At 57.0% G+C, this 21,347-nt stretch overlaps 2 protein-coding genes across 6 annotated transcripts; both read left to right on the top strand.

Annotated features, from left to right (window-relative positions):
* The first annotated feature begins 60 nt into the window (after window positions 1-60).
* ARHGAP36 (Rho GTPase activating protein 36) lies at window positions 61-13,499 on the top strand. 2 transcript variants are annotated; one of them, XM_027662359.1, is made up of 12 exons: window positions 61-886; window positions 3,101-3,252; window positions 6,181-6,243; window positions 7,269-7,525; window positions 8,051-8,246; window positions 8,788-8,843; window positions 9,292-9,442; window positions 9,952-10,100; window positions 11,023-11,193; window positions 12,307-12,404; window positions 12,556-12,648; window positions 13,334-13,499. In XM_027662359.1, the coding sequence occupies exons 2-12, from the start codon at window positions 3,138-3,140 to the stop codon at window positions 13,470-13,472; spliced, it is 1,488 nt and encodes a 495-aa protein (XP_027518160.1). In that variant the 5' UTR covers window positions 61-886; window positions 3,101-3,137; the 3' UTR covers window positions 13,473-13,499. The 2 variants fall into 2 exon arrangements, with proteins under 2 accessions (XP_027518160.1, XP_027518161.1); XM_027662360.1 differs by lacking the exons at window positions 61-886; window positions 3,101-3,252; window positions 6,181-6,243; window positions 12,556-12,648 and having other exon boundaries at window positions 6,786-7,525.
* Window positions 13,500-13,683: 184 nt separating this feature from the next.
* LOC113956147 (regulator of cell cycle RGCC-like) lies at window positions 13,684-19,968 on the top strand. 4 transcript variants are annotated; one of them, XM_027662382.1, is made up of 6 exons: window positions 13,684-13,842; window positions 17,074-17,229; window positions 17,863-17,943; window positions 18,265-18,327; window positions 18,491-18,757; window positions 19,389-19,967. In XM_027662382.1, the coding sequence occupies exons 1-5, from the start codon at window positions 13,704-13,706 to the stop codon at window positions 18,523-18,525; spliced, it is 474 nt and encodes a 157-aa protein (XP_027518183.1). In that variant the 5' UTR covers window positions 13,684-13,703; the 3' UTR covers window positions 18,526-18,757; window positions 19,389-19,967. The 4 variants fall into 4 exon arrangements, with proteins under 4 accessions (XP_027518183.1, XP_027518184.1, XP_027518185.1 ...); XM_027662384.1 differs by lacking the exon at window positions 13,684-13,842 and adding an exon at window positions 16,377-16,474 and having other exon boundaries at window positions 19,389-19,968; XM_027662385.1 differs by lacking the exon at window positions 13,684-13,842 and adding an exon at window positions 16,780-16,935 and having other exon boundaries at window positions 19,389-19,968.
* Window positions 19,969-21,347: the final 1,379 nt, after the last annotated feature.

A 21,347-nucleotide genomic window follows, 5' to 3' on the forward strand; every position in this document is an offset into this window, starting at 1 on the left:
GTTGGATGGGGCTTGGAGCAACCTGGGACAGTGGAAGGTGTCCCTGCCCATGGCAGGGGGTGGGATGAGATGAGCTTTAAGGTCCCTTCCAACTCCACGATCATCACCAGGTCATGGCTGTGGTCCCCAGGGAGCTCGTGGGTGTGTTAGCAGGCAAGGAGGTGCCAATTTTGGGTGTTAACACGTGTTTTGTGGGTCACTGTAGGTTTGTGAGGCTCTCCAGGGTCTGTAACCCTCCAGGGACAACCTGTGAGCTGTAGATCCATCCTGTCAGGCCTGGGAGCTCCTCAGTGCCAGTGCTCTGCAGGGACTCTGCAGTCCCCCAGGCCCGTGGTGGGTGTGGAGGGCATCCCTGTGCCCTGCCTGTGCCAGACTCCTCTGGAGACACGATCACTGGGAAGACGCCGTGATGGAGCAGTGGGAAGGTCTGCATGGAGAGCTGAGGTGGAAACCATCTGCTTGGCCCACACTGACCAGTACAGGGAGCACATTCCCAGTTCAGGTTCCACCTGCTGGAACAGCCGGTGCTCTGGTGGGTGTCCTGGTGCAAATGGATGGGAAAGCTCAGGATGGAAGGGATTGAGCAATGGTCAGTCCCTGCCAAGGCACAGTGTCCGGCGTGGGAAGCGCGGCTCCTTCCATCTAACCCTGCCCTCTCTCCACACGCTGCTTCTGGCTCTCGTTTCTTTTGGCAGAAAATTCACATTCTCATCCACCCTCTCCTCCTCTCGGCTGTGGCGGCTCCTCTCCAGCATTTCCCTGCTTCTCCTCCTGCCTGTGGGCTGGGAAGGGACCCCAGAGCCATAGTGGAGACGCTGCTGTGAAAGGAAGGAAGAGCCAGGAGCTCCAAGAGCTGCTGGTCCTGCTGTGAGAGGACACAGGGAAGGTAAATGTGGGCCCTTTTTTCCAGCTGGGAAGAGAGAAACTTTGCTGCTGAAACTGGTAGAGTAGCCACAAATCCTTGGGAATGGAAGGGGCAGCTTGACTGAGCTTCTCCCCATGAGATTCCATAAGGAAGCCCTACTGCTCTTTTCGAGTTAGTGAGATTCCTGCTCTGGCATCCCCCTGTGAAGGAGGATTTGTGGGGCTCTGGCTTTGCCCCTGCTGTGAGCAGCATTTCCCTTCCTGCGGGGAGCCCTGGTGCCTGCCCAGGCTGAGGGAGCCCTCCTGTCCCACAGGGCTCTGCAGGGATCACCCACCCCTGTCCCCAGCAGGGACACCCACAGAGCTGCTGCTCCGCGGGGCTGGGGGTGCTTTTCCCCATTTCACCTGTTCCCAGGGCATAAACCCGCAGCTGGGGCAAGAAGCAGGGGCAGGTGTTTGGGGTTAACTCCTGAAGGATGAATTTTGGGAGCACCAGCGGTGGGGGCACATCACTGGGTCTTCTCACGGCGCCTGTGGTCGGGCAGATAAGCAGCAGCCTTTCCGGACTTCTCCTTCCTGCCTTCCCTCCGCTGCTCCCTCTCCCAACCGGGATTCCTTCTCCTCCTCACCCCGCGGCAGCCGCATCCTCCGGGACTCCGCTCAGGCAGGGGCTGTGCCTGTGGGCTCTGCCAGAGCACGGAGCTTCACCTGCACGAAGGTAATTCCTCCCTTCGGGGGTGTCTCTCCGGGGATTTGTCCGTCCGTCCAGCTGCAGTGGAGCTGCTCTGTCCTGCCGGGAGCTCCCGACGGGCAGAGCTGCTGCTCCTCCTTCGCTGCAGATGTGGCAGAGGCGCAGGAGCTGTCCCTGGCCCACGGAGATGCTCTCAGCTGTCACAGACAAGGTGTCACCTGTGCTCTCCCCAGCCAGGCTGTCCCAGGGGAGCAGGATGGGAGTTAAAAACCCCCCCTATATTGCATTTATTTTACTCTGCCAGAGGGCAGGGTTAGATGAGATACTGGGAAGGAATTGTTCCCTGTGAGGGTGGGGAGGCCCTGGCACAGGGTGCCCAGAGAAGCTGTGGCTGCCCCATCCCTGGAAGTGTTCCAGGCCAGGTTGGACAGGGCTTGGAGCAACCTGGGCTAGTGGGAGGTGTCCCTGCTCACGGCAGGGGGTGGGACTGGACGGGCTTTAATGTCTCTTCCAACCCAAACCAGCTTGGGATGCTGTGATGTAGCTGAATTTCCTTTCTGTTGTGCCCTTCTGACGAGCTCCAAACAACCGTTTTATATTTATTTCCTTCTTAAATTTATGTAACTTTCTAAACACCTCAAGGAACTGAAATTGAAAACCCGGCCAAAAAGAACCAGCCCCAGGGGCTGGGGGTGGCCAGCACTGTCCTGGGGCTGACATGGGAGACCTGTCGCGTTCCCGGGTGTCTCACCCTCTTTCCTGGAGACTTCCAGGCGTGTATTTTTCATTCCTGCCTCAAGCCCTCTTTGGGGAGGCTCCATTCACAGCCTGTACTCCGCCCTCAGCCCTGTTTTCCGTCTGCTGCTGTCGTTGCTCTTTGGACCGTGCCGGGCTGTGCCGGGTGCCAGGCCTGTGGCACAGGAGGCACCGGGCTGGAGGCACCCAGGTCAGTGTGGGGTGAGGAGCCACGTCCCTGTATGGGCTCTCCTGGAGGGTGCACACAACAGGGAGGGCTCCCCAAAGGTGTGGGAGAGGGGATGGGGTGTTGGTGTGGGGCTGTGGGCTGTGGTCCAGCCTGTGCTGGGGGTAAAGGGAGATCTGGTGACGTGCAGTTGTGATTTACAAGAGGTGAATCATAGAATCATGGAATTGTTTGTCTTGGGAGGGACCTCAAAGCTCATCTCGTTCCATGCAGGCACACCTTCCACTGTCCCAGGTTACTCCAAGCCCTGTTCAACCTGGCCTTAGACACTTCCAGGGATGGGGCAGCCACAGTTTGTGCCTCATATATCTTTCAGGGAATAATTTCTCCCTAATATCCAGCCTAAATCTCTTCCTTTGATGCCTCCAAGGCCCTTCCTTGGAAAGTCAAAGTGGGATGGTGTGTCCAGGGCACCTGCAGCCTCACTGGCTCTTCAGAGAGGTGACGGAGGGACAAGTCTCCTGCAGAGACTCCCTGGGCTGTTTCCAGCAGCTTCTCTCCAAAAACTGGCATCCCTGCTGTGTGCTCCTGACTCTTTTATTTCACATATGTGTGTTTTCCAGAGGACCTTTGTCTGGGCTGCTGTGCCAGGCCCCTGGGATGCAGCCCGTGGCCCTGCAGAGCCTGTCGGAGCTGGAAAGGGCCAGTCTGCAGGAGCTTGCGCTGTACCGGCTGCAGGAGAAGCTGCTCGTGGGGGATCTCAGCCTGGACAGAGGTACAGGGTGGGAGAGAGTGGAGAGGGTGGGAGAGGATGGAAACTAAGGCCCAAGGAGGGCTGAGGCTGAGCCATTAATGGTGCACGTCCCCACTCCAGTCCGCGGGATGGTGGTTACGGAAAGACATTTGTGACACATTTTGGTCCATTTTGTTTTTCATTCCTGCTTTGGTCTGAGCCCCAGGGGCTCAGTCAGCCTTTGGAAGGGGTTTGCATGTCCACAGGAGTGTGAGAATGTGACCCTACCCGTGTCTGCCTCCAATCTCCCCCTAACCCAAACCAGATGTGATGGCTTGGCGAGGTCCCCACTGGGATTGCCTGAGTGCCGCTGGGTTGGGACAGGCTTTGCTGTTTGGATCCACATCCAGCACAAATTCCCAGTGCTGGGAAGGGGCTTATGTGAGACTGGAAGACGCGCTGGGAGATTAATGGGTGGATAAATTTAGGAACTCCACAGGGACTGAGCACAGAGGCCCTGTCGGGGTTCCCAGGGCTGCCTGTGTCCCCCAATGTCCTCACAGCAAACTCAGTGAGCTGGGCTTCCACTGACTCCTTCCCACGTTTACTTGTTACCCCCTTGATGTGCCTCCTCTGCCCTGGGCCATATTTTGGCATCCCAGCAGGGCAGGGGGTGCCTCCAGCTCACCACCTCTGGGGTCATGGGGTACCAGCAGAGGGAACTCAGAGTTTCCAGTCCCCCCATCACTTCAGCAGGGCTGTCACCAGTACCAGGGCAGTTGGGGCTGGGACCTTCCAAGGATGGAGTCCCTGCAGTCTCTGGGGAGCTCTCCCAGGGATGGAGCATTTCCCAATGCCCAGCCTCATCCTGGGCAGCAAGTGACACCCGACTTTGGTTTCCTGTCTTAATTACTATCAGTAAGGTTTCACACCATGAAATGAAACTTCATTCATGAAATGGCTTCAAGAAGAGTCCAACAAAGTCCCCCTCTCCCTCCCAGAGCTCCAGTTGCTCCAGGGCTGCAGCAACAGTCCCTGAGGGACTTCGACCACAAACATCCTGGTTCTTTTTATATTTCATTTTATTTTGGGCTGTTGTGATCCCATTTGCAGTGACACCCTGCAGCAGTGGCTTCTCTAGGGACTAGTGCAGTGCCAACCCCCCCCCCCCCAACCCCAGTATTTCCTTCCTGGCTGGTTAATGTGCTGCTGGATAATTTTTTTGGCTTCTACACTCATGTTCCTCATTCCAGCTGTCACAACTTTCCTCTAAATCTTACAAAATAACCCAAACAACTAGATATAATCTGTTCCTATGAAGAGAATTGCTTAGGAATGAGGAGCATGAGTCAGAATAGGGTGATGGTGGATGAGGGGAAGGCTGTGGATGTGTCTACCTGGACTTCAGCAAAGCCTTTGGCACCATCTCCCACAGCACACTCCTGGAAAAGCTGCAGCCACAGCTTGGCCAGGGGCACCCTGTGCTGGGTTAGGAACTGGCTGGAGGGCCGGGCCTAGAGAGTGGTGGGGATGGAGCTGCATCCAGTTGGGATCCGGTCACCAGTGGTGTCCCTCAGGGATCAGTGTTGGGCCCAGTTCTGTTTAATATCTTTACTGATGATTTAGATGAGGGGATTGAGTCCATCATCAGCAAATTTGCAGGTGACACCAAGTTGGAGGGGAGTGTGGATCAGCTGGAAGGCAGGAGGGCTCTGCAGAGGGACCTGGACAGGCTGGATCCATGGGCTGATTCCAAGGGGATGAGGTTCAACCTGGCCAAGGGCCGGGTCCTGCACTTTGGCCACAACAACCCCCGGCAGCTCCAGGCTGGGACAGAGGGGCTGGAGAGCAGCCAGGCAGGAAGGGAGCTGGGAGTGGGGATGGACAGGAAGCTGAACAGGAGCCAGAGTGTGCCCAGGTGGCCAAGAGGGCCAATGGATCCTGGCCTGGATCAGGAACAGTGTGGCCAACAGGTCCAAGGAAGTGATTCTGCCCCTGGACTCAGCGCTGGTGAGGCCACCCCTGGAGTGCTGTGTCCAGCTCTGGGCCCTCAGCTCAGGAAGGACATTGAGGGGCTGGAGCAGGTCCAGAGAAGAGCAACAAGGCTGGGGAAGGGACTGGAGCACAAGTCTTATGAGGAGAGGCTGAGGGAGCTGGAGCTGTTCAGCCTGGAGAAGAGGAGGCTCAGGGGAGACCTCCTGACTCTCTGCAAGTCCCTGACAGGAGGGGGGAGCCAGGGGGGATTGGTCTCTTTTCCCAGGTAATGATCAGCAAGACAAGAGGGCTCGGTCTTCAGCTGTGCCAGGGGAGGTTTAGGTTGGATATTAGGAAGAATTTCTTTCCAGAGAGGGTGATCAGGCATTGGAATGGGCTGGCCGGGGAAGTGGTGGATTCTCTGTCCCTGGAGGTGTTTAAGGTGAAACTGGATGTGGCATCAGTGCCATGGTCTGTGAACCACAGTGGTAGTGGATCAAGGGTTGGACTTGATGATCTCGGAGGTCCCTTCCAACCCAGCTGATTCTATGATTCTATGTGTTCTCGAAGGATTTAAGGTGTGCAGTGACTGAGCTGTCAGTTCGTTGCTGCTGGATGTGCAACATGGGAGTCCTCCAGACCAGGATGGGATAGGTGATGGTGTTTTGTCCAACTTTATATGTCTGTGCCCTCTAAAACACTCCCAAAAGCCTTTCTGGGCCGCATTCCTCGTGTAGTGCCACGGGGTCCTGGTACCTGAGTGCCAGTCCCTCCATCCCTTCACTTGAGGAGGATGATGCCCGTCCCCAGGACTGTTCCCCAGGCATCTCATGGGACTCATGGATCCCTGCACGTTGGCATCTAGTGAGCCCTGGCCATCACCACAACATCCCCACATGCAGAGGCTCCAGAGAGACAGGTGTCTGTGAGGAGAGCCCATGCTGAACCAGCCCCACGATCCTGGTGCCGAACCTTCACCTTCTCTTCTCCTCCTAGATGGACCCAAAGGCAGCAAATCCATCCGACAGAAGCTGGAGAGCTTCTCAAAGGAGAGGAAAGGTGAGCAGCCTCCCCTTTCCCTGGGGTTTGGTCCCTGCTCTCAAGTGGAATTGGTGATTTTTGGTGGGGTGAGTCAGGAGGTGCCTGAATCCAGCAGGTTGCTTCATCCCAGGTTGTTTTGCTGTTTTTGGAGTGAGGTGGAACAGCACAAACGTGACAGAGCCTGGAAGGATGGAATATGTGTGCACATAAACATGCATTTTCAAGCTGCTTATAAATGTTGCATATAAATGTTTCTATCTGCCCGTTTTGCCCCAGTCTCGCTGCTTCCAGTTCCATTTTATCATCCCTTGAAGGATTTCAGTGACAGCCCTGGGGAACCCAGAATCCTAGAGCAGAGCCAGGTGGGAACGAGCTTCCCCACACCAGTACAAAGCCAGCTCAAGGAAACTATTGAAATTATTGTCTCATATTTTACTAAATGGATTTGTGGCTTGTGCTCCCAGGGTAGTGCAGAGTCTGGGGGTGAGAAGAGCTGCAGAGTCTGGGGATGAGGAGAGCTCTGCTTGTCAGAGGGATGGAGAGGGACAGTTATTTGGGAAGAATACCACTAACACCAAGGCTGTTCTATGTCAGCAGATGTAGCTGAGACAAACCCTGTAGAAAACTGGAAGGTTAGAATTTGGGAAGAACCTTTTGGTTTGGATATTTGTGGTGATTTATGGAGTCTTTGCTTCATAGGTACCATGGCATCTTCATGGGGTTGGAACCAGTAATATGAAAGAAAGCCCAGGAAAAACTGGGACAGGCTCAAACAGGCTCTCTGATGGAGACCAGTTTTCCTTCCCAGCTCCCCTGTGTCTTTTTCCTCTTCCTCCAGCATCCCATTTCCCATGCCATGCCCTCCCTGCTCAGATTTCTGGCACTCAGGGTCCCACCACACAGTGTCCTGGTGCTTTCCAGGGGCAGCAGCCTCCTCCGGGTTTGCCTGGGCCCTTGGGAATGCTCCTGGGGGTGGGAAACCTGGACTGAGTGCAGCTCCCTCCCCAGTGATGCTTTTGCTTTTCTCCCGTGTTGTTCCCCAGACTGCTCTCCTCACACCTTCGGGATCCCGCTCTCCCAGGTCATTGCCAACGACCGCACCCACCGGCAGCTCCAGGAAGCCGTGGGGAAGAGTCGCCGGCTCTGCCTGGAGGTGGAGGCCACGGTGACCAGGTTTCGGGCTCAGAGGCAGAAGAAATCTGGGATGGGCCCAAGCTGTGTCCGAGCACCTGATGGGGGCTTCCCAGAGGAGCCTCTTTCCCCAACTCTTCCGGACAAGAGCTTCTGGAGCCAGCGAAGGGTACGGTCCCAAAACGGGCTGTGATGGTGCTGTAGGATGGGGGGGTCTGAATTCAGCAAGAAATGGGGTTTTCCTGGGCCTTTTCTTAACAGATGTAAGTCAGTCGTGCTCCATGCAGGGCTGGTCCCAGGTTGCCCTCAGGGAAATGAGGATGGCCCTGCTCCCCCTGGAGAGGGACTGTGAGAGGTGGGAGGATCTTCACCAGCTGAACTCTTACTGAGCCAGGGTTACCAGGAGGACGTTTCAGGGTCAGGAGGGTCAGTTTATATCAGATATGAAGAAATTCTCCCCTGTGAGGGTGGGGAGGTCCTGACACAGGTTGCCCAGAGAAGCTGTGGCTGCCCCATCCCTGGAAGTGTCCAAGGCCAGGTTGGACGGGGCTTGGAGCAGCCTGGGCCAGTGGAAGGTGTCCTTGCCAGTGGCAGGGGGTGGAATGGGATGCTGCCTTTTCCCACAAACCTCTGAGGTGGCAGTGAGCACTGGGATCTGTGGGGTCATTCCTGCCACCCCTCTGCTCCATCCCAGGGGGCCATGTCCGTGGATTCCATCACCGACCTGAGTGACAACGCGTCCAAGCTGCTGGAGGCACTGCAGCTCTCACACCCCCACGAGCTGGACCCACGGAGAGTCCTGGGCAAGAAGAAGATGCTGAGCCTCAACCCCATCACCTGGCAGGTCCCACGGATCGTGGACAGGTGCTGCACACACATTGAGATGCACGGTAAGGGCGTGGGTGCCTCCGGCAGGTCCCGTGAGAGGCAGGAAAAACCCACTGTGTGTGGTGGGCTGGGACATTCCAGCCTGGCCATTCCCCAGAGTGGGAGGAGGCTGCTGGTTTAGAGGGCATGGATTTGTTTGAAGGTTGGATCTGATGATCTTGGAGGTCTTTTCCAACCTTAAATTATTCCACAATTCTGGGGGCAGACCACGCTCCCAAAGAGCCACCTGTGGAGAGTCCTCTGGGCTGGAAGCTGCGTCAGAAGGGAATGTCACTGTGTGTATCAGTGACCATGTCTGGTGCCTTAACTCCCACTGCACATCCAGGCCCTCCCTCAGAGCAACTGTAGGGATGAGCTCTCCTCCCTTGCCTACAGACAATCCCAGAAAATCTTGCAGCTCCACAACCTTTCCTTTTCCCCATGCTGCCTGGAGAGGGAAGGGTGCACACGAGAGCCCCTGCTATGGTGCTGAGGTGCTCCCAGGACCAGCTGGGGTGGCAGGGATCTGTGGGGATGCACAGCACTAACCTGCCTGTCTCCCAGGTCTCCAAACAGTGGGAATCTTCCGTGTTGGGAGCTCCAAGAAAAGAGTTCAGCAGGTAAAGGGAGACTTTTACTGCGTCCTCGTGGCCATACCACATCCAAAGGTCAGAGGCCTGTATAGATGGGGATGAATAGAACAGGCACTGGTGTGGAGAGGTCTAAAACATCCCAGGCACATGCTGGATCACAGGCAGCCTAGATCCTGCTGCTGGGTCCTTCTTACAGCCACGAGACCAGTCCAGCTCCTTCCCTCCAGCCTGTCTTGGGCAGAGAAGCCTCCATCCCCTGGTTGGCACTTCAGAGCCAAGGGCTCCATCTGGTCCCATGGTGCATCCAAAGGGCAGCAGAAGGCTGCTGGGCTCTGACACACCTTTTTGGGGTGCCCTGCTTTGGGGGGACATTGGGAGTAGCCGACCCTCGTATCCTGCCCTCCTGACAGGATGACCCCTCCAAAGAGTAAGAACTGACCGTTGCATTATTCTTTTCATCTCTTCCATCTCTAAGCTGAGGGAGGAGTTTGACCAAGGGCTGGATGTTTTTTTGGATGAGCATCAAAGTGTTCATGATGTGGCTGCTCTGCTCAAGGAGTTTCTTCGGGATATGCCGGATTCCCTGATTCCCAGAGAGCTCTATGGAGCCTTCCTCAGCACAGCCAGTGAGTACCTGCAGAGCGGAGACTGCACGGAGTCATGGAATGGGTTAGGTTGGAAGGGACCTTAAAGCCCATCTCATTCCAGCCCCCTGCCGTGGGCAGGGACACCTTCCACTAGCTCAGGTTGCTCCAAGCCCCATCCAACCCGGCCTTGGACACTTCCAGGGATGGATCCTTCCTCACCACCCTCCTTTTCCAAAACCACTGGACAATGGTGGGATGGGTGACGTGCTGCCTGCCACTGCCATGGGCAGTTACTATCATCTGTGGGTTTGGGGGATTTTTTTTAAATTGGATTATAATAATCCCTCTGGACCAGGACAGTCTTTGACTGTGGGGCTGTGAGATACACAAGACCATCACATCACAGCCCTTGCTGGGGTCTCTCATCCCATGGGATGAAGGATGGGACACCAGCCTGGCTTCCTCCCGAGCTCTTTCCCGTGGGTGTAGAGGAGGGCTGGAAGTGCCTGGTGGGCTGGAATCCTCACTAACAGCTGCTCTCTGCCCAGCCATGGAGGGGCCAGCACAGCTGGATGCCCTCCAGCTGCTGCTGTTCCTGCTGCCCCCCTGCCACAGCGACACCCTGCACCGGCTCCTGCGCTTCCTTGGAGAGGTGGCCCGGCACGCCGAGCGCTCCTGGGATGCCGACGGCCGGGAGGTGAGGCTGATCCAAAGGGAACCACTGCACGGGGAAGGGGTGCTCAGGCTGCAGTGGTTAGAACTGAGCAGAGCTGCTGCAGGCCTAGGTGAACCCTCTAGAAAAACCAAATCCATCACAGAATCGTTTAGGTTGGAAAAGCACTCCAGGATCACCGAATCCAACCTGTGACTGATCACCTGGGTGACCTTGTCACCCAGAACAGAGCACTGAGGGCCACATCCCGGTGTTCCTCCAGTCCATCTGCAGGGATGGGGACTCCACCACCTCCCTGGGCAGCCCCTTCCAATGCCTGACAACCCTTTCCATGAAGAAATTCCTCCTGATGTCCAGCCTGAACCTCCCCTGGCACAGCTTGGGGCTGTGTCCTCTTGTCCTGTCAAGACAGGATGAATCCCATGTCCACAACAGGCCTGTGTGGCTCAGGCTGGCTCAGAGATTTTCAGGGTGCCAAAAACCCCAGAGAGACCTGGCTGTGTGTGCATAGGCAGCGCAAGGGACATTTTTTGTGGACTAATTCTGGTTTCCCACCTCCCAGTTCCATGAAGTCACTTGTGTGACTGTATGTTGAGGTTGATTTTGATTCCTCTGGACAGCTCCGAGTCTCTCCATGATTCAGGTGTTGGTTTTGTCCCCTAATGGGAGATGATATGGAAATATTGATCCTTGGTAGGGGCTGGGAACGTGGGACATGTGGGAATGGAGGCCCTGATGCAAGGAGGGGATGAGTGTGTGCTTCAGCACCTCACACCCTTTGTGCTGGTCCTGACACCAGCTCAGAGAGGACCAAACTGGACCCAGACCATCACCCCAGCCCCACCCACCAGCTCATGTTCCTGCCCTGGGGTGGGTGACAATATCCTGGGACATCCCATGCTGGTACTTCCATAGTCCTCAGTTTCCCTTTGTGCTTCCTTGCTAGGTTCCTGGGAATAAAATGACAGTTTCAAACCTGGCCACAGTCTTTGGTCCCAACATCCTGCAGAAGGAGAAGCCCGGAGAGAAAGACGCCGGTGCCCTGAACTTTGAGGACAGTGCTGCCATAATCCTGGTGCTCCAGAGGCTGATCGAGCACCACCAGGCCCTGTTCATGGTAGGTGAGGCTCCTCAGGGCAGCTCCTCCAGACCTCCCTTCCCTCTGAACTCTCCCAGTGGCAGCAGAGCAAGGGGGTGTTCACAGCCCTGCCCAGGAGCAGGTGACTCTAGCTGGCTTTGGGAACACGGCTCATTCCTCACGGCGCAAATACGGATTTAGGATGGCTCGATTTAGGTGCCATCGTAAGGGCACAGCTGAGGGTTGTGCCGTGGAGGTCCCCTCTTCTCTGGCATCTCCCACCCTGGTGATGTCTGACCGAGCTCCTCTGGGACAGGGAACATCTGGCCAACAGCCGGGGTGGCATCTGGGGGCTGTTTCTCCCCCAGACTCCCAGTGAGGGGGGAAAGAAGTTGAAAAATGGGAGAGCCTAGAACAGGGAAGGAGCTGGAAGAGGATGGCATGGGGTGGAGTGCCAAAGCCTCAGGCAGGTGTGGGCAAGATGTAACAGCAGGGAGAGCTGGTGAGGGCAGTGAGGGACCACTTCAGATCCACTCTTCAGCACGAGTCAGGCAGTGCTCATCTCATACTGGGGCATGCATCACCCTGGGATTCCCAAAAGCTTCTTTTAGAGTCATATAAAGGCTCATATGGGAAGAAGAGAGCTCTGGGCCTCCAGACCAGCCAGATCAGGGCTGCAGTCCAGCTGGGCTTTACTTCTTTCCAGGGATGGGGAGCTGTGACCTCTCCAGGTTCTGTCCCAGGACTGCACCATCATCACGGGAAGGTTTTTGTCCCTGTCAGAGGTGCCCCTGCTGCACCTTGGTTTGTGCCCATCCTCTGCGATGGGTCTGGCTCCATCCTCTCTCCACCCTCCCACAGGATACTTGCAGGCAACAAGAGCCCCCACGGGTTCATGAGAATGGGACATTTCAGTCAAAAAGCTTCATAGCAATTTTGGGGGTCTGCGGGGAGCCAAAAGACCAGAGTTGCTGGGAGAAAAGCAGGGGCTGAGATCCTGCAGACCCTGGGAGGTGTGTGGGATGTGACACCAACATGGTGTGTCCACGACCACATGTTGTCCTGGAGTCCTTCCACTATCCTCAGCTGCCCCTGCTCAACCTCCTGCCGAGGGGGCCCCCATGAGTGAGTTGTGTCCGTGTGTGCCCCCAGGTGTCTCCAGAGACGCAGTGTGACATCCTGAGGAGGTTGTTCCAGACAGATCCCGATGTCATTGACTACCTACTGCGCAGGAAGTTCCCTGCTGTGCCGTAAGTCCCCACGAGGCTCCTCCCTGCTGATCTTCCTCCAGCCTTCCTCTTCCCTTCACTGCTTCTGCTCATGAGCTCCCCAGCAAACGCCCTTCACATCCCAGCTTTCCTGTCCCTCAGAGCTCCCTGTTCTCCTTGTTTCCTCCCTCAGGTCCCCTCCAGAGCATCAGAATCCCTTCTTATCCAGCCCCCTCCTCTGCTCCTGCCTCTCAGGGTTGCACGCTGATACCTGCTCCATGTTCAGGCTTCTCTAAATCGTCTTTGCCCTTGGTGCCCACATTTCCATGCATTTTTTTGCCTTGTCCTGTGTGGCTGTGCATCTACTTTTAGGCTCTAAGATGGGACAGTCCCACTTTTAGGCTCCAAGATGGGGCAGTCCCACTGAGGCTCAGAATTGGAGCTCATGCCCTTCCCTGTGATTAAATACAGTGGGATTAAATATAGATTAAATACCTCGTGTCCCATAAGCTGAGCCCACCATCACAGCACCTAATGCAGGAGGGGGTTTGCTCTCTGGGGTTGGAAGCAGAGGATCTTTGGAAGCAGGGGACACTCAGGAGCCTTTGGTCTCCTGGTAGAGCTGATGAGTCTTCAGCAAACAGGGACTGTCCTGTGTGAGGGGTTTTCCTGGGCCACAGGCCACATCCAGGCCAGGTTGGACAGAACTTGAAGCAAGCTGGTCTAGTGGAAGGAGTCCCTGCCCATGGCAGGGAGTTGGACTAGATGGTCTTCAAAGTCCCTTCCAACTCAAACGTTGGATTCTATAATCCATGGTACAGTTCCTTGTCTGTCTTCACGTTCCCTTTGGGGCTGTCCAGAGATGGCAGTCTTTGGGATCTTTGGGATCACTGCTAGAGGACATTTGGGAGTGGAGTTGGCAATAGAAACATTTGCAATTAGCATCTCTCTCTTTTTTTTCGCTTCCTTAGGCACCTGGAGCGCGAGGGTTCCGCAGAGGGCCACTCTCCCTCCGCACTGCCTGGCTGGACACGCAGCCTGGAGAGCAGCTCGGTCTCCTCGGAGCTCTACAGCAATGTCTCCTTCCTAAACCTGCATGTTGGCATCTAGTGAGCCCTGGCCAGGCCCTCTGGACAAACTGGGCAGCCTTTCCCAGCAAAAACCAGTCCTCTGCCCCACTTTGGGGGAAAGCCCTGTGCCTGTGCCGTGGGGGTGCGTGTGTGGGGCAGAGCTGTGCTCGGGAGCCACCAGCACGGGCTGTCACCTCCTTGCAGGTCCAAAGGACTGCTGTGCCCCTGGCACAGCCCTGCCTCTGTCATCTGCTTCATTGGAGTTTGGGGAATGAGATTCCCATCCCCAGAGCTGAGGGGACTGGAGCGTTCATCTTTCGGGGGAAGGCTGAGGGAGCTGGGACTGTTCAGCCTGGAGAAGAGACAACTTGTCCCCCAAAGGGACCTTATGGATGTATCTAAGTGCTTTTGTAAGGGCCTGGAGTGACAGGACGAGGGGGAATGGCTTCCCACTGCCAGAGGGCAAGGTTAGATGGGATATTGGGAAGAAATTCTTCATTGTGAGGATGGTAAGGCCCTGGCACAGGTTGCTCAGAGAAGTTGCCATGGGCAAAGACACCTTCCACTGGACCAGGTTGCTTCCAAGACTCCATCTAGCCTGGTCCTGAACACTTCCAGGGATGGGGCAGCCCCCGCAGAGGGATGAAAGAGTACTTTTGCAAACAAAACCAGGCTGGAGTGCCTGGTGGAACAGCAGCACGGGGAGGGATGGGGATGTCTAAAGGACCAAAGCTCCATCAGTGCTTCACTCCATGAGGGTTTTCCTACATTCACATCCAGAGTTGGTCCATGGATGATGGTCCATGATTCTAGATCATCTTTAAGGTCCCTTCCAACCCAAAACATCCTGTGAGAGGTGGAATGGGGAATCGCAGCCAGGGCCAGCTCTCCAGGAAGCTTTGGGCTGGTGGGATGCTCCCATGTGTCATAGCTCTGGGCACATCTTGTAGTTCTGAGAGGATGATGAAGGGCTGGATGACCCTTTCCCTGCTGCTGGCCTGAGAGGGAGGGTGGATTCATATTCCACATTCCATATTCTGCCACAGCCTGTGCCCAGTACTGGTCTAAAGGCACCAGAGCCTTGGGGCTGGGCTCTTATTTTGCAAAGGTCCCTTCCCTGAGGATGGGTACAGTTGGGATGGGTGGGGAAGTATTTCCTGGAGGAGTGTGTCTGTGAGATAGCTGGTGAGACCTCCCAGGTCTCTGGTCTCTGATAAGCTCCAGAGACCAGCAGTGCTGTTGAGTCTGTGGGAGTGGATAAGCTCGGGACACCACAGGACTGCTGAAGGTTCCTGAGGCCACCAGCACACCCGAGTGTCCACTGTGAAACCAACACCATGTCCAGCGGCTGGGCTGGGTGGGATTGTACCTGCTGCAAGAGCAGCCCCTCTGGGGACCTTCCAAATTCCTTCTTAGGGTGGTAAAACAATGGCACAGGTTGCCCAGAGAAGCTGTGGCTGCTCCATCCCCAGAAGTGTTCCAGCCAAGCTGGACAGGGCTCGGAGCAACCTGGGACAGTGGAAGGTGTCCCTGCCCGTGGCAGGGGGTTGTAACTGGATGGGTTTTAAGGTCCCTTCCAACCCACTTCATTCCTGACTCCGTGATTCTGTGGATGAGACAGGGATGCTGACACACGAGGCAGCTCTTTGCAGAAAAAGTCCTGTTGAAGTTCACTTTCCCAGAGCCACAAGGGGGGCAGGGAGGGCATGTGGGGCTCGCTGGGAAGTGCCATCTTTCTCCTTTTACTACCAAAACTATAAAAATCACTGTAGGGTGTTTCTCCCGCCACATCAGAAGCCTAAAACTGCTCAGTGCCGGTGGGATATTGCTGGAAACTCCACTTGAGGGCAGCCCAGCACCGGCCTGCCCACGGCCTCCCTGAGCTGCATGGACACTCCTCCGCCTGAAGGAGCAGCCGGCTGGCGCTGCTGGAACACACCAGTGCTCGCTTAGAGCTGCTCTCTCTCAGCCTCACAAAATAAACCCCGTCCCCAATCAGCTGCAAAGCTCATTCAGGGAGCCTTGGCATTGCTCCGAAGAGTCCAGTGGCTTTTGCCATGCTCCAGGTTCTGTTCTCGTGGGCTCTTTGCCCTGGTTGTTGTTGGGTTGTTAATGTTTGGGGGTGTCTGTTGTTGTTGAGGGGGGTGGTGGCTGTTTTGGGGGGTGGTGGCTGTTGTGGGTGGTTGGTGTTTCGGGGGCAGTTGCTGCTGTTGGAGTGGTTCTGGCTGGTTCTCAGCACCAACCCCACCAAAACCACCTTGAAGCAGTCAGCACTGGTGGGGTTTCACATCTAAAGTCAAGCTTAGGGCTTGTGTGAAGGGCACAACAGGGAGTATCTACAGGAGTGGGATCAACTGCTCGGATTCATGAGTGATTTTAGGGTCAACAGCAAAGAAAGTAGAGCCCATTCCCTTCATTTTTTTTAATGCCCCTGTCTACCCTCGTGCTGCTGAGCAGGATCCAGGGTGCTGCCCAGACACAGAGCTCTGAGCTTGACAGCTCACTGGGAAAACTGGAGGAGAAAATCATGGAATTGTTGAGGTCGGAAAAGCCCTCCAAGACCATCCAAGTTCAACTGCTCCCCCAGCACTGCCAAGGCCACCACTAACCCATGTCCACAAGTGCCACGTACACATGGCTTTTAAATCCTTCTAGGAATGGGGACTCCACCGCTGCCCTGGGCAGCCTGTGCCAGGGCTGGACAACCCCTTTCCATGAAGGAATTTTTCCCAATATCCAACCGAAACCTTCCCTGACACAACTTGAGGCCGTTTTACCCTTGTTCCCGGGGCGCAGAGCCCGACTGCCCCCTGCTCCACCCACCTCTCCGGGGTGTGTGGAGAGCTCAGGTCCCCCCCCGAGCTCGGGTACGGACGGGGGGACGGTGATCCCGGGATCCCCTGGGAGCGCCCGTTGGGGCGGAGCCTCTTGGAGGCCCCGCCCACCCCATCACCGGTTTGGGGCCAAAACCGCCGGGACCGGGACCCGCCGCTGCCGCGGGACCGGAGCGCAGGGAGCGGAGCAAAGCCCGCCGAGCAACCGGTGAGTGCCGAGCCGAGCCGAACCACCTCCTCGGAACCCCCCCTCCCCACCCGCAGGGATTCTGCTCCTGCATTCCCCCCCAAATCTCGCTGCGCAGCCCGTCGGGAATCCCTGGGAGCGGGATGGAGCCTGGAGCTCCCGGACTGTCCTGGCCGGGGATTGTGGTCCCTTCCACCTCCCATCCAGGCTGCCCAGAGAAACTATGGCTACCCCATCCCTGGAAGTGTCCAAGGCCAGGTTGGACGGGGCTTGGAGCAACCTGGGCTAGTGAAAGGTGTCCCTGCCCATGGCAGGGGGTGGGACTGGGTGGGCTTTAAGGTTCCTTCCCACCTAAACCATTTCGAGATTCTATCAAGCCCCTTACCTGGATAGGACCGTCTCGTACTGGGCTGGACACCAGCTTAGCTGTGGGATGAGCTGGAGGGATGTCCGGGGTGTCCGAGGAGCTGGATAAGCTCAGAGTAAGGCTGAGAACTGCCTGCAGGGAGGGGACCTGGATCCTGGCTCTGTCCCGTGCCCAGCCTGGGGCTGCTCCCAAGAGGGTCTTGCTGGGGCTGCCTGCAGGGTGGGTGCTCCAACACCCCCTTCTTGCCCCCCAGCGATGGCCGAGGAGCTCAGTGACCTGCTCAGGGAGTTTGATGAGGTGATGGAGGACTTTGACCGAGGCCCTGCATGTCAGTACCAGCAGCACCTGGAAGAGCTGAAGAGGAAAGTGGGACACAGCGTGTACGACAGCGGCATCGATGAGCTGGAGAGTGAGTCTGGGGCTGGGGAACGAAATGGATGAGCTGGAGAGTGAGTGTGGGGCTGGGGAACGAAATGGGTGAGCTGGAGAGTGAGTCTGGGGCTGGGGAATGAAATGGATGAGCTGGAGAGTGAGTCTGGGGCTGGGGAATGACGAGCTGTGGGGGAGGATGACGTCTGTTGGTGTGGGAGCTCTGGGGTTCCTCCATGGAAAACCACTGAGCTTTCTGCTGATGCTGCCTGACTCATCCCTGGTGGGCTGGATGAGCAACACTGCGGGGATGACCACTGGATCCTGGCCCACGACCTGCCAACATCTGCCAGGGCTCCTTCTGCTGGGCTGGCTGCTGCACTGCTGTGGGAGGCTTGGGATAAATGGGAGCTCAGAGGGACCCAATTCCGTGTAATAACCCTGAGAGTCCTCGTGACTGTGCCCAGACAGCCTCTTGTGATCTTTGGCCCAAGAAAGAAGCTCAGTCGCCTTTTTCCAAGCACTCCTGGTACCAGGGGAAGAGCAGATGGGCTGTCCAAGCACGAGGGAGGACCTGGCACCCCGTGCCACGCGCGTGGTCGGTCCCTGCTCCTGCAATGTGCCCATCAGGTGCCTGTGGCCGGGGCCAGGGACTGATGCTTTGTGTGTGCAGGTGCCAGCACGTCCCCGGGAAGCAGCCTCAACTCCAGCGAGGAGCACCTCAACACCCCAGCCGACACTTACCCCACCAAAGGTGAGCCTGGCTCTGTCCCCAGGGCTCTGCCAGTGCTTCCTTCCACGTGCTCAGCCTGGCTTGGTGACCATTGGGCTTCCCTGTATGGGGGGTGTCAGTGGGGTCCTGCAGGATTAGGAGATGGGACTGAGCCCTGGTGTTCTGGCAGGATCCTGGAACAGCCATCGAGCTGGATTAGTGTGTTCCTGGTCAGGAATGGATTGGCTGGGATGGAAACGGCTGCAGCTGGAGCAGCTGTGATTAGGAACAAGGGGTAGGGGGTCCTTTCTCTCCCAAGTAAGAGGAGGAATGGGAAGACCTGACCATGTTTCTCCCCACTAGCTAAGCTTGGTGACACGCAGGAGCTGGAGGAGTTCATCGCGGACCTGGATAAAGCCTTGGAGGGTACGTGCCCAGCTCTGATCCCTGCACTTCCCACGTGCTGGGGCTCCTCCACTGCCCCTGGCCAGCACCCCTCCTGCCTGGGGATCCTGCTGCAGGGCGCTTGGAGCCCGGGTTCGGTCTTTTCTTTTGTCGAGGGGCTCATGGATGTCACTTCCCTCTTCAGGCTCTTTCAGCTGGGGCAGAAATACAAAGGCTTAAGTGTGTTCCCTGTCTGCTGCCTCAGCTTCCCCCAGCTGATGAGCTGGAGGTGCTGGTACCTGGGGAAGGGACTGAGGATATGAAGGCCATGTTGGTCCTGGCAATGATGCCCAACAGGACAACCTGCAGAGCTGTTGATGTTTTTGGGAAGATGCAGAGGTGCCTGTGGCTCTCTGCCTGCAGCCTCCCTCCAGCTCCTGCTTGGAGGCTGCTCTTTGCTTGAGGGAGAAAGGTGAGCAGGAGGAAAAGAGGATTTTTCCTTGTAGTATATCCTAGCCCTGTGGAAATATCCCATCTGGAGGGAGCAGAGTGAGTCTGTGCGGTGGCAGAAAGGGGAATCCCAGCCTGTGGGTTGTGTTCTCCTTCTCCATGTGTTTCTGTCCTGATGAGGGCCAGGGGGTGTCACTGGGGAAGGGGGTGATGCTGTGTTGGGCAGCTCTGGCAGCTGCACCACAGCAGCTCTGTGATCTGTTGAGGTTGGCTGCTCCCCAATAGCTTCCTTGCTGGGGAAACTGAGGCAGGGGCCACACTTCCTCTCACAGGGGAACAGCATGACAGGCTGGAGGTAGAGAGAACTTGATTTAAAAAAATAATGAGATGTTTCCCCCTACACAGACCATGTAAGGCACAGTTCTGGTATCTGTTCCCTTCCCTGAGTATCCAAAATGAGGTGGCTGGTGGGAAGTGTTGCTCTGCAGGCCCCAGCTATGCTTGGAGGGAGTGAGACAAGAAGGGGACCAGAGCTGTCTCCCATCCCCCAGATTTCTGCTCTAACCCTGCTGCTGGTGGTGCCAGGGGGTCCAGTGCAGCCCCCCCCCAGCCATCCTCTCACCATCTTCTTTCCCCTCTGTATCATCCTGCAGAGATGTGAGATGTGGTTCGGGGTTTGGAGAGGAGGATCCCCAGCAGCTGAGCCCCCCTGATGCCTGCCTGATGCACCCTCTGCTTCTGCACCCACTGCTGGCCTGGGGATAGCTCCTGGGACCATGCTGGGGACGGGGACAGGCGCGGGGACAGGCGGTGGGGACGGATCTGGCCATGGGACAGTGGTGGCAGGGCCCTGCCAGCGCCGAGAGAGGAGAACCCGGGGTGGGCACCAGGCTGTGCCCTGCACGGGGGCTGGTGGCTCCTGGGACTGAGTGGGTTGAGGAGGTCTGTGCCACTGATGAAGCCCTTGGAGACCCCCTGGGTGATTTTGGGGAAGGACATCAGTGTTACCTTGGTGTCCCCTCCAGACTGGGAAAGCCTGTTCCCCCGGTGGCATCTGTCACAGGTGGTGGCAGCCACTGCTGGCCCTTTGCTTTGCATGGGGACCCCCAAATCTGGCCCATCCCTGCCCCCCAAGTGCCTCTGCCCCAGCTGCTGCTGCTGTAAATACTGTAAAAAGGATGTTTTGGGCTGTACAGAGAGAATGTGTTTCTATAAACAGGATTTTAAGCCTCTGTTTGTCTTTGTCCATCCTTTTCCTGTGTGTGTGGGGGGGAGCAGGGATGCCTGGGCCATGCCCTGGCCCTGGGGCTGCCAGCTGGTGAGACTGGCATTGGAAAAATGGAGGGAGAGACCTCAGGGAAGCAAATTCAGCAGCGTGTGCCTGCCCGAAGGAGGGTATTGGATTGGGAATCCCTGGTCCTCCATTCCACTTGGCTCTTGGACAGTGTGGAGTGGGCGAGGGGGCAGAGTCCATCCCTTTCCCACTCCATCTGCTCAGGGAGATGGGCCACTGCCTGCTCCTCTGTCTGGGGTGGGTGACACTGCTCTGAGGGTCCTGCTTCCACATGGACGTGCCCTGGTACCACTTTGTCTTGGTACTGCCACTGGAACAGCCCCAGGAACAAGCCTCCCGGGATATGGGTTTGCAGCCCTCTGCCAAGCTGAGCTTGGACAGAGGTTTGGCTGTTTACTGGGATGATGGGTCCCCCCCGGGTTTCCTCTCCTTCGTTTCCCTCCTAGAGTTTCCCCTCCCCAGGAGCTGCCCCGTGTGCATTGGAATGACCGAGAAGGAACGTGGGCGTCTGCTCGTCCCAGGGCTGGCAGCACTGCCCTCCCTCCCTCCCTCCCTGTGATCTGCGTGTGGAGCAGGGTCACATGTGGCTCTGCTGCAATGTCTGAGCAGGAAACGGGCAGTTTCGCTTTCTTCCCTCATCCCTGTCCGCGGGTGCTGAGCAGGGGGATGTTGGTCATCTCCTCTGCCAGCCCCTGGACTTAGAGCTGCCGCAGGAGTCTGCTGAGCCCGCACTAATCCGAGCCCTGGGAGGGAGGGCAGGACAGGAGCGGGGGCTTCTGGGCAGGTCCGGAGCCCCGGGCAGGGCAGAGCAGGCATGGGGACACTTTCTGCTGTCCCTGTCCCCGTGTTGTGTGATGTTACCGCTGATCTCCCTCCCAAACAGACCCCGAGGAGCAGCCAGAAGATGGGGGTGAGAGTGTGTGGCAAGGTGGTGATGTTTGGAGTGTCTGTGACACTCAGGGATCTGCCCGTGATGCTCTGTGGGGTCACACAGCCCACATCACCGGGGCCACAGGGACAGGAGACACGAGGACTGTCCCCACAGTGCCGATGGCAGCAACCCCCGTGTCACTGGGGACGTTTTTCCCCTCTGAGTCACTGCCCGCAGCGTTTCACCCTCGCTGTCTCGCTCTGACTCCAGGGTTCATTATTCCACCCACGGTCCCGTTCTGCCTCTGGGCAACACCAGCTCCTCCCCTGTGTGGGAAGGGGTTTTTAACCCACCACCCGCAGTGCTGTCCTCGATGGGTCACGGTGGTGCTCCGGCTGTCGCTGTCCGCAAGTGCCACTCACCCCCTCGCCCCCTGCGGCAGTGGCA

The sequence above is a fragment of the Corapipo altera genome, unplaced genomic scaffold, assembly GCF_003945725.1.
Source record: "Corapipo altera isolate COAL_440 unplaced genomic scaffold, ASM394572v1 326, whole genome shotgun sequence".
Classification (NCBI taxonomy): Eukaryota; Metazoa; Chordata; class Aves; order Passeriformes; family Pipridae; genus Corapipo; species Corapipo altera.

Coding starts and splice junctions, on each gene's coding strand:
- ARHGAP36 (XM_027662359.1), top strand. CDS start 3,138: ATGCAGCCCGTGGCCCTGCAGAGCCTGTCGGAGCTGGAAAGGGCCAGT. Junction 7,526..8,050: donor GCTTCTGGAGCCAGCGAAGG/GTACGGTCCCAA, acceptor GCTCCATCCCAG/GGGGCCATGTCCGTGGATTC. Junction 8,844..9,291: donor CCAAGAAAAGAGTTCAGCAG/GTAAAGGGAGAC, acceptor TCCATCTCTAAG/CTGAGGGAGGAGTTTGACCA.
- LOC113956147 (XM_027662382.1), top strand. CDS start 13,704: ATGAGATTCCCATCCCCAGAGCTGAGGGGACTGGAGCGTTCATCTTTC. Junction 13,843..17,073: donor GGATGTATCTAAGTGCTTTT/GTAAGGGCCTGG, acceptor CTTGCCCCCCAG/CGATGGCCGAGGAGCTCAGT. Junction 17,944..18,264: donor CGACACTTACCCCACCAAAG/GTGAGCCTGGCT, acceptor TCTCCCCACTAG/CTAAGCTTGGTGACACGCAG.